Source organism: Notamacropus eugenii, chromosome 5, assembly GCF_028372415.1.
Source record: "Notamacropus eugenii isolate mMacEug1 chromosome 5, mMacEug1.pri_v2, whole genome shotgun sequence".
Taxonomy (NCBI): domain Eukaryota; kingdom Metazoa; phylum Chordata; class Mammalia; order Diprotodontia; family Macropodidae; genus Notamacropus; species Notamacropus eugenii.
Window position 1 is genome coordinate 172,348,613 of NC_092876.1, and position 14,293 is coordinate 172,362,905.

At 41.7% G+C, this 14,293-nt stretch overlaps 1 protein-coding gene across 4 annotated transcripts in view; it reads left to right on the top strand.

The window, feature by feature from the left end:
• Positions 1-14,293, top strand: part of PKNOX2 (PBX/knotted 1 homeobox 2) — a 341,067-nt gene that overhangs the window by 257,652 nt on the left and 69,122 nt on the right. For all 4 annotated transcript variants that reach the window (XM_072611458.1, XM_072611459.1, XM_072611460.1 and 1 more), the window contains one exon: positions 3,008-3,147. In XM_072611458.1, the coding sequence (XP_072467559.1) occupies positions 3,008-3,147 (140 nt within the window). The remainder of the gene's footprint in view (positions 1-3,007; positions 3,148-14,293) is intronic.

Here is a 14,293-nt window from a genome sequence, read left to right on the forward strand (position 1 = left end):
TCCAGCTGTTGGGAAATGGAGGTTTCTGGCTATAAAAGGAAATCTATTTAGAGATAAACACACTCCCCAAACCCCAAGGAAATGCAGAGTTTGCCGAATTGGCCCCCAGGAGTTTTATAAATTTGAGTCATCACCCTCGCCTAATTCTACTCTCAGCCTTCCTCTTTTGTAGTTATTAAGATAACTACCTTTCAGCTGGTACCTATTGGGATGCAGGAAAGTGACCAGCTTTGATTTACATTTTATTCCAAGTTTTCCTTTTTAATTCCTGATCTGGGCCTCCAGATCCTGAGGGGAAATATGAGTGAAAGAGGACCCCGATTTGTGATCTCCCTGATAGGTCACTCCCAGTGACCCTCCAGGTCTCTGGTGATGGGGATTAAAACTACTCTTGCCTAGATGACTTAAAAGGAGTTACCTGCTCAATTTACATTTCATATTAAGGAACCCTGTAGAAATCTGAATCTTTTACTTCATGAAAAAAGTAGTACTCATGGTTGAAATCCTGAACTTGTGCACAATTCGACTCTTGTAGAAATCAAATCATATTTTAAGTGGCGTTCACTTCCATAAAGCAAAGATTTCTTGCTTAAGAAAATCAAACCATTCCTGTTTTTCTCAGACACCCCCTACTCCCAATTCCATATCTGTTTTGTGAACTTGGATTTTTACGCTTTGGGTTTTCTTAAGGTAGGTTATGTCCATAGTGGCTTGCCCCGCTCTCTTGGGACACATCACTGTCTGGTGGTACAAATGAGTCTAGGCTAGTGGTTAATAAAAACTGAGGAAATTGGCTTTATTCCCCTGCCAGGGGAAAGATTGGCTTGTTTCCTAAAGTTTTTTTTCCTATGCTATGTTCGGCCTCAGCCGCTGAACCTTGGGTTTGTCTCTCCTCATGTGGGGCTACCACGCTGTCTTTTGTATCTGTGAGGGGTGACCAGGTAGTAAAACTAGTACAGTAAGGAAAAGGGATGGCCTCTCCAGTCAGTCCTCTTGGGTTCCCTCAGTAATTCCAGTTTGTTGAACCACATGAGTTTTTCTTGCTTGGGAAGAACCAGCTTTGAGGGGAGCTCCCCAGTTTGGTCTGCCACTGCCCAGTATGGTTTGTGCTGACCTTTCTACTCTTGATTCCATTATGTCGGAGGTAGATAGGTGCGTTTTGGACACCCCTAGTCAAGGTAGTAGGAGCTGGTTATGATTTCTCAGTGTTTGAGTGCTAACAGTGCCCAATCCACAGTAAAGAGCTACACAGATTTCCTAATCTACAGTGATGGTGGTATTTGTATCACCATCCTCTCTGGTAAAAACGATGGATGTATCCAATCAGCCAAAGCTGTGTTTTTCCTTCTATCTCTGTGTATAATAATGCTTGTGATCGAGGATGACATCGTGGACAAAGTCCTTTTATGTCCTCGTCCCTCATCCGTCCTCTCTGCACCAGAAATAGTGGGTTTGGGCTTATCTGAATAAACACTTTCAATTCCCAAGTGAGAAGGCAAGCACTGGACCACGTGATTTCTTAAAGTATATTTTCTTAAATTTAGGATCTATGATATTTTTAGTAGTTAACGTTTATGTACTGGTTTAAAGCTAGTAGAACACTTTACATAAATTGTCTCATTTGAAGATCCTCACAATTATATGATTTTTCTATTATCCCTATGTTACAGATGACGAAGTTTACCAGATCATAGATTTAGTTCCAGAAGGAACCTTAAAGGTCATCTAGATTAACTCTCTCATTTTACAAAGGAAAAACTGAGATTCAGTGAAATAAAGTGACTTATCCAATGTCACAGCTGGTCTATATCTCAGTAGGATTTGATTCCAGGTCTTTCTGACTTAAAGTATAGCGCTGCCCTATTTACGATGTCACCAAGGGCTATGATTCTTGCAATTGCCTTCACATGCATACTCAAAGGTATCGGTTCTATAGAAAGTGTGCTGAAGTAACATAAAGAAAAGCAGAATCATTTAGGGGCAATTAAAACAATTGGAACTTTTAACTCTGACTTGAAGCAAACAGAATAAATAAGCCCTTACTCAAATGGGAACTACTTCAGTTTCATTTCCTTGGTTTTCAAAGTGAATATAAGCTGAGGTCTTAAGACCTAAACATCTCACTAGTGCCTTTTAAAAAACAAAACAAATGGGACATATAGAGAAAGCTCTAAAATTTGCAAAAACTCTTTGCATACATTAGCTCATTTCTGCCTTGTAACAACCCTGGGATGTAGACACTATTATCAATATTGTACAGATGAAGGAATGAGCTGAGGGAGGCTGAATGATTTGTTCTTCAGGGTCACAGATCTGGTAACTGTCAGAGCCAGGCACTCCTGACTTCAAGTCTAGCTAGTACCAGTACCCCTTATGCCTCTTATCTTTCCAAAAGGTTAATGGTTTTATTCTACTTAACTTTATTTAGAAATAACAATTACAAATCACATCTTTTCAAACTGTATTGCTGCTTCAGTCCAGTTGTGCTTAAGTCTAAATAATTCTCCACTACCTGAACAGGACCGATTTGTCTATTCAAAGATAGACCCACCTTGCTGAAAATGGATAGGTTTCTGCATGTGTTTATGTGAGCATGTAATAATAATGATGATCATGATAATAATTCATTTACACAGCACTTCAATATTTATAAAATGCTTTGGTCACAACTTGGTGAGGTAGGTAGAACAAGGTTTGCCATCCTCATTTTGTGGATAGGAACTGAGACTCAGATGACTTGAGGTTTGAGTGACTTGCCCAACACTCTGATAGAAAGTGTCAGAGTTGGAATTCCTAACCCAATTATCCTGAGTACAAATCCAGTGCTTTTCCCATGATGCTGTAAATCAAACCATTTAAACATATATTATTTTACTCATAACCTATTTCATGTTCCTGAATATCATTTTTTTGCAGATCAGGATGTACAAACTTTATCCGTGAGGAGGCCAGCTATCTTAAACGTATTAACTTCCTTTTCTCTTCTCTCCCATTCTTTTCTCTGCAGATGACGGCAACTGCCCAGCCACCCACCAAGGCTCAAGCCGTCCATATCTCAGCACCTTCAGCTGCTGCCAGCACTCCGGTTCCCAGTGCCCCCATCGACCCCCAGGCTCAGCTGGAGGCAGACAAACGTGCTGTATATAGGTAATACACCCTGATCATCCAGAGATCCAGCTTTATTAGGGGTCTACCCCCAATGCTCAGAGATGAGGATGGTGGCCATTGCAGGGAGGGAGCCATTGAGTCAAGGACTACATTTTCTTTCCTCCTTCTTTAGATTCACAGACTTCCTGGGTTAGTTGGCCTTCTAAAGATCATCTAGTTTATCCCTCTATCACTAGACAAGAGTTTCTCCAAATCCTGCTCATTAGATTAGCTTTTGAGAGATGAAGCAATTACTGCTTCACTTGGTCTCAGTTCCAGTGTTTGACATTAACCTTTGGGAAAATCCTTCCTGATATTTGTCCTATCTTTGTACTATCCTGTCTCATTCTTTGTTGTTCTCAGAACGACATGGAGATGGAAAATAGCTGCTTTTTCCATCTTTCTCAACTTGTAGAAGATTTGAAGGAAGTTTGGGAAGTCCTTCAGAGGAGGGGAAGGGTGGACCAAAGATGATTCAAATTGTTATCCCCTAAGGGATTGGCTGGGGTTGGCTCTGCTGCCCCAGAAGGTTTTTAATAAGAAGACTGGAGATCTGTGCAATATTGCCCCAGAAAGAATCCTCTTTCAACCCTCTCTCCACCATTGCTCATTGGGCAATTCAGCTCAAATCAATTCAGATTGTACCCTAGAACTTGTCAGAGTGCTTGGCACATAGTTAAGAGGTCAGTGTTCTTCCTTCCTTCCTTCCTTCCTTCTTTCCTTCCCAAAAAAAGAAACAGTGCCATAGGACATGTATGTGTTAAATCCCCTCAGCAAACTGATTACTTGTAGGCTAACATTTGAACTTGTAGTTGGTGAAGCATCTCAGGATTGGCTATCTCCCACTGTTATATAACCTGTGGAAGCAAAGCTCTACTACCACCCCGCCTGTGTTCTTAGCCTTTTTCTATTTCCCACTACCTCCATGACCAGAGAAAGTGCAGGTTCTTCCATAGGTCATTGCGTTTTTTAGAGAAGATGATGATCAACTGGAGTCTAACTTCAGGATAAATGGTTGGAACTGTGGAACAACTGGAGACTATGATATATGAGGAACAATTGAAGGGAACTGGGAATATTTAGTGTGAAGAATAAAAAGCTTAGGGAAAGATGGGGTAGCTATCTTCAGCCACCTGCATCTGCTGTCATTTGGTAGAAGGATAAGATGTATTTTGCTTAACCCAGAAGCCAGAACCAGGAATCATGGGTGGAAAATGCAAGGAGTCATTTTTTCAGCTAAATATAATGGGAAAATATCCTTATAATAAGAAGCCATTCCAAAAATGAAATGGGCTGACTACAGTAGTGATTAGGTTCCCCTTCTCATTGCTGGAGGTCTTCAGGAAAGAACTGAATGGTTCCTTGTTGGAAATGTTGTGTTCCAGTAAGCTGGACTAGATAGCTTCCAACACTGAGATTCTCTGATTCTAGGAAATACCCTGTGGGAGCATTAGACTCTAAGGTGGTACTTTTCATCTCCTGGCATAGCCTCCTGCTGCACTTCAGCACTGTATCCTAGAATATAAACTCCTAAGAGAATAAAGAATGTTTTCATTTTTGGAACATCCCTAGGTTCTAGAGAGTATCCCTAGTACTAACATGGAGCCTGACATATAGTAAGTGCTTAAGGTAATGCTTATAACTACTGGAAACAAAATCAGTAAGCACTCTCTGGTAGCAGCCGCACCTACACCACCACTGTCCGATCTGTCTGTCTCTGGCTTCCTGCCACAGTTAACCCAGAGGGCTCTCTCTGAAATCATCCCTGCTTCTATTAAAACTTGACTTCTCTTTCAGCAGCCATTGAGTGGGACTGATGGGAAGGTTTAGCTGGGAGTGCAGTCCGACACTCCTGTAAGGTCTAGGAGCTCAGGGTAATTTTAATTAGATTTGCCTGCCTCCAGGAAGCGTGACTGCTTCAAACCACATTGGGGAGTCAGCATTTCATGTCAATAAATGTAACAAGACCCTTTCAATTCATATTAGTGCATGGGCACTGGCTTTGTGCCTCTCTCTCCATACGTAGCCCAGAGCCCCAGATGAAGAAAAGTCAGCCGAGCCTCCCTGTTCCCATCTGCCTGTCCCCCTTCCCCCTCTTTCTGGCTCTGTGAGGGAGAAAGGCAGGAGGAGGAGTGCTGACAAAAGTGGGTGGATATGTGCATGTATATACAGCATATGTGTGGTAGCAGGAAGGTTTTATTTGGGTATCAGAATGGAATGAATTGCTTCCCCTCTGACAGAGAAACTGGAGGAGGTGCAGATTGGAGGTGGGGGAGGGGAGGGGAGGGAAAGCAGGGGCCTCCTTTAATTGGATCATACCAGAGCATCATCGAGGCTAATCAGCAAGGCAACACAAGGAGCTCCCCAGCTCAGATTAATGATTACAATATAACCTGAGCGGATCTGATGATTGGCTGCACATCGAGGCTAATTGCATTTAGAGGCCCCCAGGTGAGGTAGAGGGGTGGCCTGAGGAGAGGAAGCCCAGCAGGGCAGGTTGCTACAGGTTTGGACCTAGCAGAGGAGCCCCCTTTACTTCCCTCCCTGCAACACTACATCTCAGGGTTTTCCCCAAACAGGTGAAAACACACAGCATGGCCTGCCCATTCTTCCTCTTACATTGTGGTAATGGGTAATGTTGATCCAGTGCCCAGAGTATGTCAAGCGCTAGCTGGCACATACAAATTAGATTGCTGGCTGCTTGGTGAGGGGGGCAAAGAAGGTGAGGTTAATCCCGCTTCCTCTCTCCTCTCTCTCTCAATCTTCTTCTTTCCCCTTTGAAGTGTGTAGGTTCCCATGGAAACTGTGATTTCCTGGGGAGGAGCTGAGTGGCAAGGAGCTAGGCATGACCAGGTGTTGGGGGTGGTGAGAGGGAGGATGACTCTCCAGAGAATATATCTCCTAAGCCCCAACTTCTCCCCTAAGGCCTGACCATTCGATCATTAAAGTTTACACAATGCTTTGAGAACCCTGGGGATGATCCACTATAGGATCCTATTTTTGATGAATGAATGCTAGCTAGATCTCATCTGGGAACCTGCAAAAAGAGGGAGAGAATAATAGACATTAGCACCTATTTAGCTTCTCCAGTGAAAGGTACTGGATAACAGACCCACAGGGCCAGGTCACCAGGGTAGGGTGACTGCCAGAACTGGCAAGACAACTTCCCACAGTGCCAGGTATGGACAAACCCCAGAGAGGCGGCTTCCCTTGCTTGTTCACTGATGGTAATTTCATCCTATCATCACACAAAGGAATGGGTATCATCTTCTTCCAGTGACCCTGACCTTAGTACCCTAGGCTTTCTCCAGTATTTTTTCTTACATTCTTCTTTTCCTCATCATGTCTTCAGCACAACACATAGCCACTTAGGGTTTTAAAATGGTCTGTATGCAAGTTACAGGTTTTATGACTTAAACTAGCTTTAACCAGCTTCTCTAGGTGCAGCTTGTTGGCTTAGTGAATAGAGCTCAGGAAGACTTGAATTCAAATCCAGTCACAGATACTTATCAACCTTGGTGCATGGAGCAAGTCACTTAACTTCCTATTTGCCTCAGTTTCCTCAACTGTAAAATGAGAATAATAATAGCATCTATCTCCCAGGGTTGTTGTGAGGATCAAATGAAATTATTTTTGTCACTGGCACATACTAGGTGCTTAATAAATGCTTGTTTCCTTCCTTCTAAGTTTCATTGCACAGGTGAGAAGTTCCCTCTTAGGCATGCTCCTCCTAAGAATTAGTTTTTCCTTGTTGCCCCCAATCATGCATGGTTCCAAGTGGAAACTCTGAATCTACTTGTACTCCCAAATTACTGGTTCTGTCCTCCCCTGGATTTCCCCCTGCCCTGTTTATCAAGTTAAGTCTTCTTGTGGCATTTGCTGTCAGCTAGGGCAAGTCCCTAAGTGACCCCGCTGCTTTCAAGCCTTTTCTAGTTGCTGCCTTGGCAGCCTGAACTTACAGCAAATCATAATGCTGTTTTCTCTTCACTTTCTCATGCTTTCTGAAGTCCTTTCTGAACGTTGCTTCCCTATTATCTTCCAGAATCACATATCAAGGTCTCTATCACATGTACCCTGGACAGTCCATATTCAGCTCATTCTAACACAGTTCACACATTTACCTTTCTAAGGTTCTTTTTGCCCCATCTAGACAAACCCATATATATTTAGGAAAGGAAATTTCATCATATTAGAACAACCCACCTTCCACTCATTCTTGTTCTTTTTTTTTCTGGAAAAAAACAAAAAGTTTAAATTTCCTTTTGGCCACCAGCTAGGTGCCTGGCTGTCCTCACTGAATGGGTTACCCTGAGCTGGGTGGATTCTTCAGAACCCCTAGGTCCCCTGGCTCATCCCTTCTGTCTGTAGAGCCAGAGGAAGTTATTCATTATGGCATCTATGGGAAACAACTGATTAGAAATAGCCCCCAGCCTCAGAATAAATAGGGTGAATTAATGCATTGTGTGGGATATGATAGGTTTTCATTTACTTTCATTCAACTGAGATTAATCAGCAAGCAAGAAAAAAAGCTTAGAGTAGTAGATAGTCTTGGATTAAGAGTTTGGAAGACTGAGTTACCTCAGACTAGCTGTGTGATGCTGGATCAAGGCTTTTCTGAGTCTTATTTTCCTTATCTGTTATGTGGGGATAATAATAGTCTTTACCTCAGGGCTGTTGTAAGGATCAAATGAGGTAATATATGTGAAGTGATCTGCAGAGATTGAAGTGTTATTTACACATGAGTTATTTCTTGAGTGCTTGCTATGCAATATGTAGTGCAATATGGTAGATACCCCATTGTGCTGTGGAGTTTATTGACTTATTTTTAATAATATTTTTCCCCTATTACATGTAAAGGCAATTTTTTAACATTTGTCTTTTTAAAATTTTGATTTCCAAATTTTCTTCTCTCCCTCCACTCCCTCCTCCCTAAGATGGTAACCAATTTGATGTGTTTCTACACACACACACACAAACACACACACACACACAATCATGTAAAGCATACTTCCTTATTGGTCATGTTGTAAAAGAAAAAACAGACCAAAAAGAAAAAAAACACAAAAAATAACAAGAAAGTGAAAATAGTATGCTTCAATCTCCATTCAGACTCCATCAGTTCTTTCTCCGGATATGGATAATATTTTTAATCTTGAGTTCTTTGGAAAAGTCTTGAATTACTGTATTCTGAGAATAGCTAAGTCATTCATAGTTGATCACTATATAGTATGGCTGATACTCTGTACCATGTTGCCCTGGTTCCCTTCATTTTGCATCAGTTCATGTAAGTCTTTCCAGTTTTTCTGAAATCTGCCTGCTTGTCATTTCTTACAGCATAATAGTATTCTGTTACATTCATATACCACAACCTGTTCATCCATTCCCCAACTGTTGAACATCCCCTCAATTTCCATTTCTTTGCAATCACAAAAAGAGCTACTATAAATATTTTTTTTAACAAATAGGTTCTTTTCCTTTTGGGGGGGGGGGGGGCTGTCTTTGGGATACAGACCTAGGAGTGGTATTGCTAAATCACAGGGTATGCACAGTTTGATAGCCCTTTGGGCAGGGTTCCAAATTGAGCTCCATAATAGTTGGATCAGTTCACAACTCCACCAAGATTACTTTAGTGTCCCAGTTTTCCCACATCCCTTCCAACATTTATCATTTTCTTTTTCTGTCATATTAGCCAATCTGAGAGGTGTGAGGGGGTATCTTGGTTGTTTTAATCTACATTTCTCTAATCAATAGTAATTTAGAGCATCTTTTCATAGGACTATAGGTAGCTTTGATTTCTTAATCTGAAAACTGCCTATTCATATCCTTTGACCATTTATCAATTGGGGAATGATTTATCTTCTTATAAATTTGACTAAGTCGTCTATATATTTGAGAAATGTGGCCTTTATCAGAAATACTTCCTGTAAAAATTGTTTCCTAACCTTCTGCTTTCCTTCTAATTTTGGCTGCATTAGTTTTGTTTGTGCAAACCATTTTTAATATAGTCAAGATTATCCATTTTACATCTCATAATGCTCTATCTCTTGTTTGGTCACACATGCTTCTCTTCTCTTTAGATCTGACAGATAAGTTCTTCCTTACTCTCCTAATTTGCTTATGGTTTTACTCTTTATGTCTAAATCACGTACCCATTTAGATTTCATCTTGGTATATAACATAAGATGTTGGGCTATGCTTAGTTTCTGCCATACTGTTTTCCAGTTTTCCCAGCAGTTTTTGTCAAATAGTTACTAAGCTGGGGTCTTTGGGTTTATCAAAGAGATTACTATAGTCATTTACTGCTGTGTCTTATGTACCTAATCTATTCCACTGATCTACCACTCTACTTCTTAACCACTATAACAGTTTTGATGATTGCTGGTTTATAATATAATTTGAGATCTGGTATTGTATTGCAGAGTTTAAAAAACTATACTTCAATTAAGCAAATATTTATTAAGGGCCTACTGTGTGCAAAGAACTGGACTAGGCACTAGGCACAGTCATTGATCTCCAGGAGCTTAAAATTTAGTCTAGACATAGAAGTGTAAGATAAGTTAGAACTGATCATCACAGAATGGTCTGAGAAATTCAAGAAAGGAAGGATTCCTTTTGAGGAATCAGAGGTGTCATTTGAGCTAGTCTTCCAAAGAACAAAGATGTCGGTAAAGATGGTGGCAGGAGGCACATAAGGTCAAGATCAGGAAACAAACAGCTAGTCCTTTTCAGCTGAAGCATACAAGCTGCAAGGTAGCTTATTATCACAGTACAGATTAGGTAGGATCTTGAATGCCAAGATAAGAAATTTATATTTAACTTGCTAGATGATAGGGAACCACTGGAGGTTTTTAAGTTAAGGAGTGACATGGTTAGAGAGAAGTATTAGGAATGCTATTTTGAAAATTATGTGAAAGATGGATTGGAGAGGGAAAATTCTGTGGAGACAGACCCTTTAGGAGGGCCCTATAATATACAGGCAAGAAATGATAAATGTCTGAACTAGGATCTAGTATTTACCTGGAAAGTTCAAAGGAAATGGGAAGGGATGTCTATGAACGCTGGAAGAAGCACAGACATAGTGGGATCTGAGGCAAGGCTTAATAGTAGGTAGATTTTGGAGCAGCGCAGGAAAGAGCAGAGGACATTTCAAGTCAAGGAGAAAAAGGTGATTGATTGAAAAAGGATAACAAGGAGATTGGTCTGTATATGAAACATATATGCTGGACAGTAAGTTGGAATGAAAAAGTGTTGCCAGATTATAGAAAGCTCTTCATAGCAAGGTGAAGGAGTTTAGATGTAGGTTCTGCTGTAGCATCTTGAGACTTTGGGGTTCTCTATTTCTTGGAACTCAGGACTCTTCTTCCTCAGACACTTTTGGTTCCCAGTCGTGAATGACATTATAATTGAGGAAGTGCAGTTATCTCTGTACCTGATGCTATGACTTAGACCAATAGGAAAACTACTCTACAGAGCAGTCTCTAACCAGGCCCTAAATGCTTCAGGATAGGGGTGGGGAACCTGCAACCTCAAGGCCTTGTTAACTAAGGATTTGTTCTGTAAAACTTGGACTCAATCAAAAGGCCACCCTCAAGCACCTAGAAGGCTACATGTGACCTCAAGACTGGTTCCCCACCCCTGCTCCAAGGTAAAATTGTAAAGAAATTTTATTTAGACCCAAGTCTTTATGGATATTATGTGATTCCACTTGGGGTTCAAGGTCCCCTTGGGACATCTGTTAACTGTAAGGGATTAATTGATATACTTTTGGGGGTAGGCAGTGGTCTTTTTTTTATCCCAAAAAGCGAAAGGAGCCTAGAACTTTGATTTTCTTGTTATTCTAACTTACTTCACTCGTTCAATGCAGCTAGGTGGCATAGAGCACCAGCCCTGGAGTCAGGAGAACCAGAGTTCAAATTTGACCTCAGACACTTACTAATTGTGTAATTCTGGACAAGTCACTTAACCTTGATTGCCCTTCCCCTCCCCCCACCAAAAAACCAACTAATCTTAAAAAAAATATATTGCAATTACCAGTCTGCTGCTTCCAGTCTTAAAAAGTAGCCTGGGAGGCACTGAGAATTTGTGACTTGCCTAGGGTCATTCAGCCACTTTGTGTCAGCAGTGGACTTGAGCCCTTATTTTTTTCTGATGCTGGAGTTATCTCTTTATCCTGCTGTCTGTTGTTAAAATAATAGTAAATAAATGAATAAACCCCAAAAGAGCTAGGCGATAGAAACTCAAGGTGAAGGGAGGAAGGAAGTATGGAGCAGCACCACAGCCTAGGCAAGTGTGGACAAAGGAGAAACAAAGACCCTCCTATGATTTTTGTTCCATGAAACCTCTTTGGTCTTTTCCCTGGGAACTAGAGTTTCCTAATGAAGTGTCTGAGGGAATTTTTCTAACCTTTAACCTAGGGGTGTTTCTGCTCCAAAAAAGATAAAACTCATTTAACTCCATAGATTCCTAGGACATTTATAGTGGTCTGCCTGGGAGCAGAAGATGCTTCAGGAAATGATTTTAGGGACCATTTTGCAAAAGAGGAAGCTTGAGGCCCAGTTAGAACCTCAAATTTGCCCAGTCACGGGGTAGTGGGTTAGCAGAATTGGTATTTGAAGTTAGTTCCTCTGACATCAAAGCCAGCATCATTTTCCAATATACCACTCCATCTTAACAGCAGAGAAGATGCCCTCTCCAAGGAAACCTGGGGGAACCAACCACCCACCATACACATCTAAAAATGTACTCTCTAAAAATACACCCTCATGGCTACAGCGTCATACCTGGGATAAAAATATGACCTGTTACCATTTGCCTAACTCTCCCTCATTCACACTGCCTCCGCTTGCCTTTCCCTATCTGGTGTGTGTGTGTGTGTGTGTGTGTGTGTGTGTGTGTGTGTGTGTGTGTGTGTGTGTGTGTGTGTGTGTGTGTATGTATGTACATGTGCTAGGGTTAGGGGCTGGGATGGGGACCAAGGGCTAAGCAAAGCCTCTGGGACATTTTTGACTTCTCCCTCCCCTCCCTACTTGCTTCAGTCCAGCAAAGCTCATCAGAAACCAGGCCCTTTCCATGGCCCTTTAGAAGCTGAAATCTGAGCCTACGGCCTTGAAATGATGCCTTTGGAGAGGAAAGGGGTGGCATAGTGCCAGGGTGGATCCTGTTGTTGAAGTTTCAGAGTTGGCAGCTGCTTTGTGTTCTCAGATGGGAGGTGGGGGGGAGGGAGAGGTCAATGCAGTGAATGGAAGCACAGCCTAGAGGAGCTGGATAGATGAGCTTGGAATAGAAGAAAGTGCATTGGCCCTGGAGGCCAAAAGTTCTCAGTATGAATCCTACCTTGGTAACTGCAGGTTTGTGATTTAACTAAACTCTGAGCTTTAGTGCTCTCATTGGAATAAGAATAATAATGTTTGAGCTAGGCTTCCTCTTAAGTATAGAATCGAACTATTTAGAGCTGGAAGGAAACTTGGAGATTATCTAGACCAACCTCTTCATTTTTGCAAAGGAGGAAATTGAGGCCTAGATCATTGAAGTGACTTGTCCAAGATCATATAGGCTATACCCAGCAGAACCAAGATTTGATCCCTAGTCTTCTGACTCCAAATTCCTGTGAGCAAAGTACTTTGTAAACCCTAAAAGCCCCATGGAAATGTGAGTAACTAATAAAAACTGACCAGGGCATATTTGTTCCAAAATAGTCTCCCATGTTTCCCAGATAGTCTTATAATGCCAGGAAGGATGAGAATATTGGCAATTGAGGTCATTTGAAATTGAGCCTTAAGGGTTATTACAATGTCTTTTGGGATGTGGGGAAGGGCAGTGAGTTCTGCTGAAGAAAAGGACTGTAACACATATCACTGTCAGGGGTCAAGTTTGATCGCTGGCCAGTCCTCCTTGATCCCTAAAAACACTACTTTATAGGCCATTAGGCAAATACCCTCTGAGTCTGACTCCCTCCACTGCTCTCTTCCCATCCCATTATTCTAGTTACTAGAGAATTCTGTATCCCTATCCATTGAACTAACTCTGAACTAACATCTGAGCTAACCCAGAGAAGGTGAATGATGTTGGGGGCTCTGGGAGGTCCCCATTCTTCTCCTACCCTTCCCTACTTCTAGAACTCCTGTGGAGAGACATGTTGGCTTTTTCAGCCCCCAAGGTCAGGAGCAGGGAGAGCAGAGGAGGTAGGCTGGGTGGGCAGACTGCCACACAGTTGGCTGGGCCTGTAATTGAGGTCTGCCGCCCTGGCCAAGGTCGTGATGGAGGGGATGGCTGAGCGATTCGGAAGGGATGGCGCCGTGTGACCGTGAATCATGAGGTTTATCACCCAGAAAGAGAACTCACCGTTAATGTCTCCCCCTGTGTGTGACCAGTCTCTCTTTGACTGCTCTCACTCTCTCTTTCACTCCCTTTTTATTTAAAAAAAAAAAAAATAATTCTCTCTACACTGTCTCCATCCCTGGCTGCTAAGGTCTAATATCTTTTGGTCTCTCCTACAGATCATAGCAAAGCCATAATGAACACTGGCTTGGACTGGGGACAAAGTTTGGACAGTTTGAAGAGAACTCAGCTTTTCCTTCAGTGAGTCTTAAATAGGAGAGAATGGACTTAAGCCATTATAGGAGGGATTTTAGTTTGTCTTAAGAATGAACTTCCAGATAATAATGACTCTTGTTTCTATCATACTGTAAAGGTTAGAAAATACTTTCCCAAAAACAAATGTATGGGGTAGATTGTATGAGTATTATTGTCCACCTTGTATAGATGAAGAAACTGACGCTCAGGGGTTATGTGATTTTTCCACAGTCACACACCAATGCAGTGCAGTGGGAAAAACAGGCTCTTGGACTCAGAACTCTCGAGTTTGAATCCTCAGTCTCCCATGTGCTATCTGTGACATTGGAGAAGTCAACTTAAACTTTTTTGGTCCAAGTTTTCTTATCTATGATGTTAGAGTGTTGTGCAAAATGATTTTTTTCAACCCTGAATCCTATGGCTTATGACTTGGAACAGCAAATACAGGATCTAAACCCATACTTCCTAACTCCAAATGCATTGCTTTTTTCCTCCACTATACCCTGATGTTTCTTGCTTAGATAGAGAATTCCTAACAAAGGGACGTTGTGGCACTTAGTTTTCTGTAAGTTTA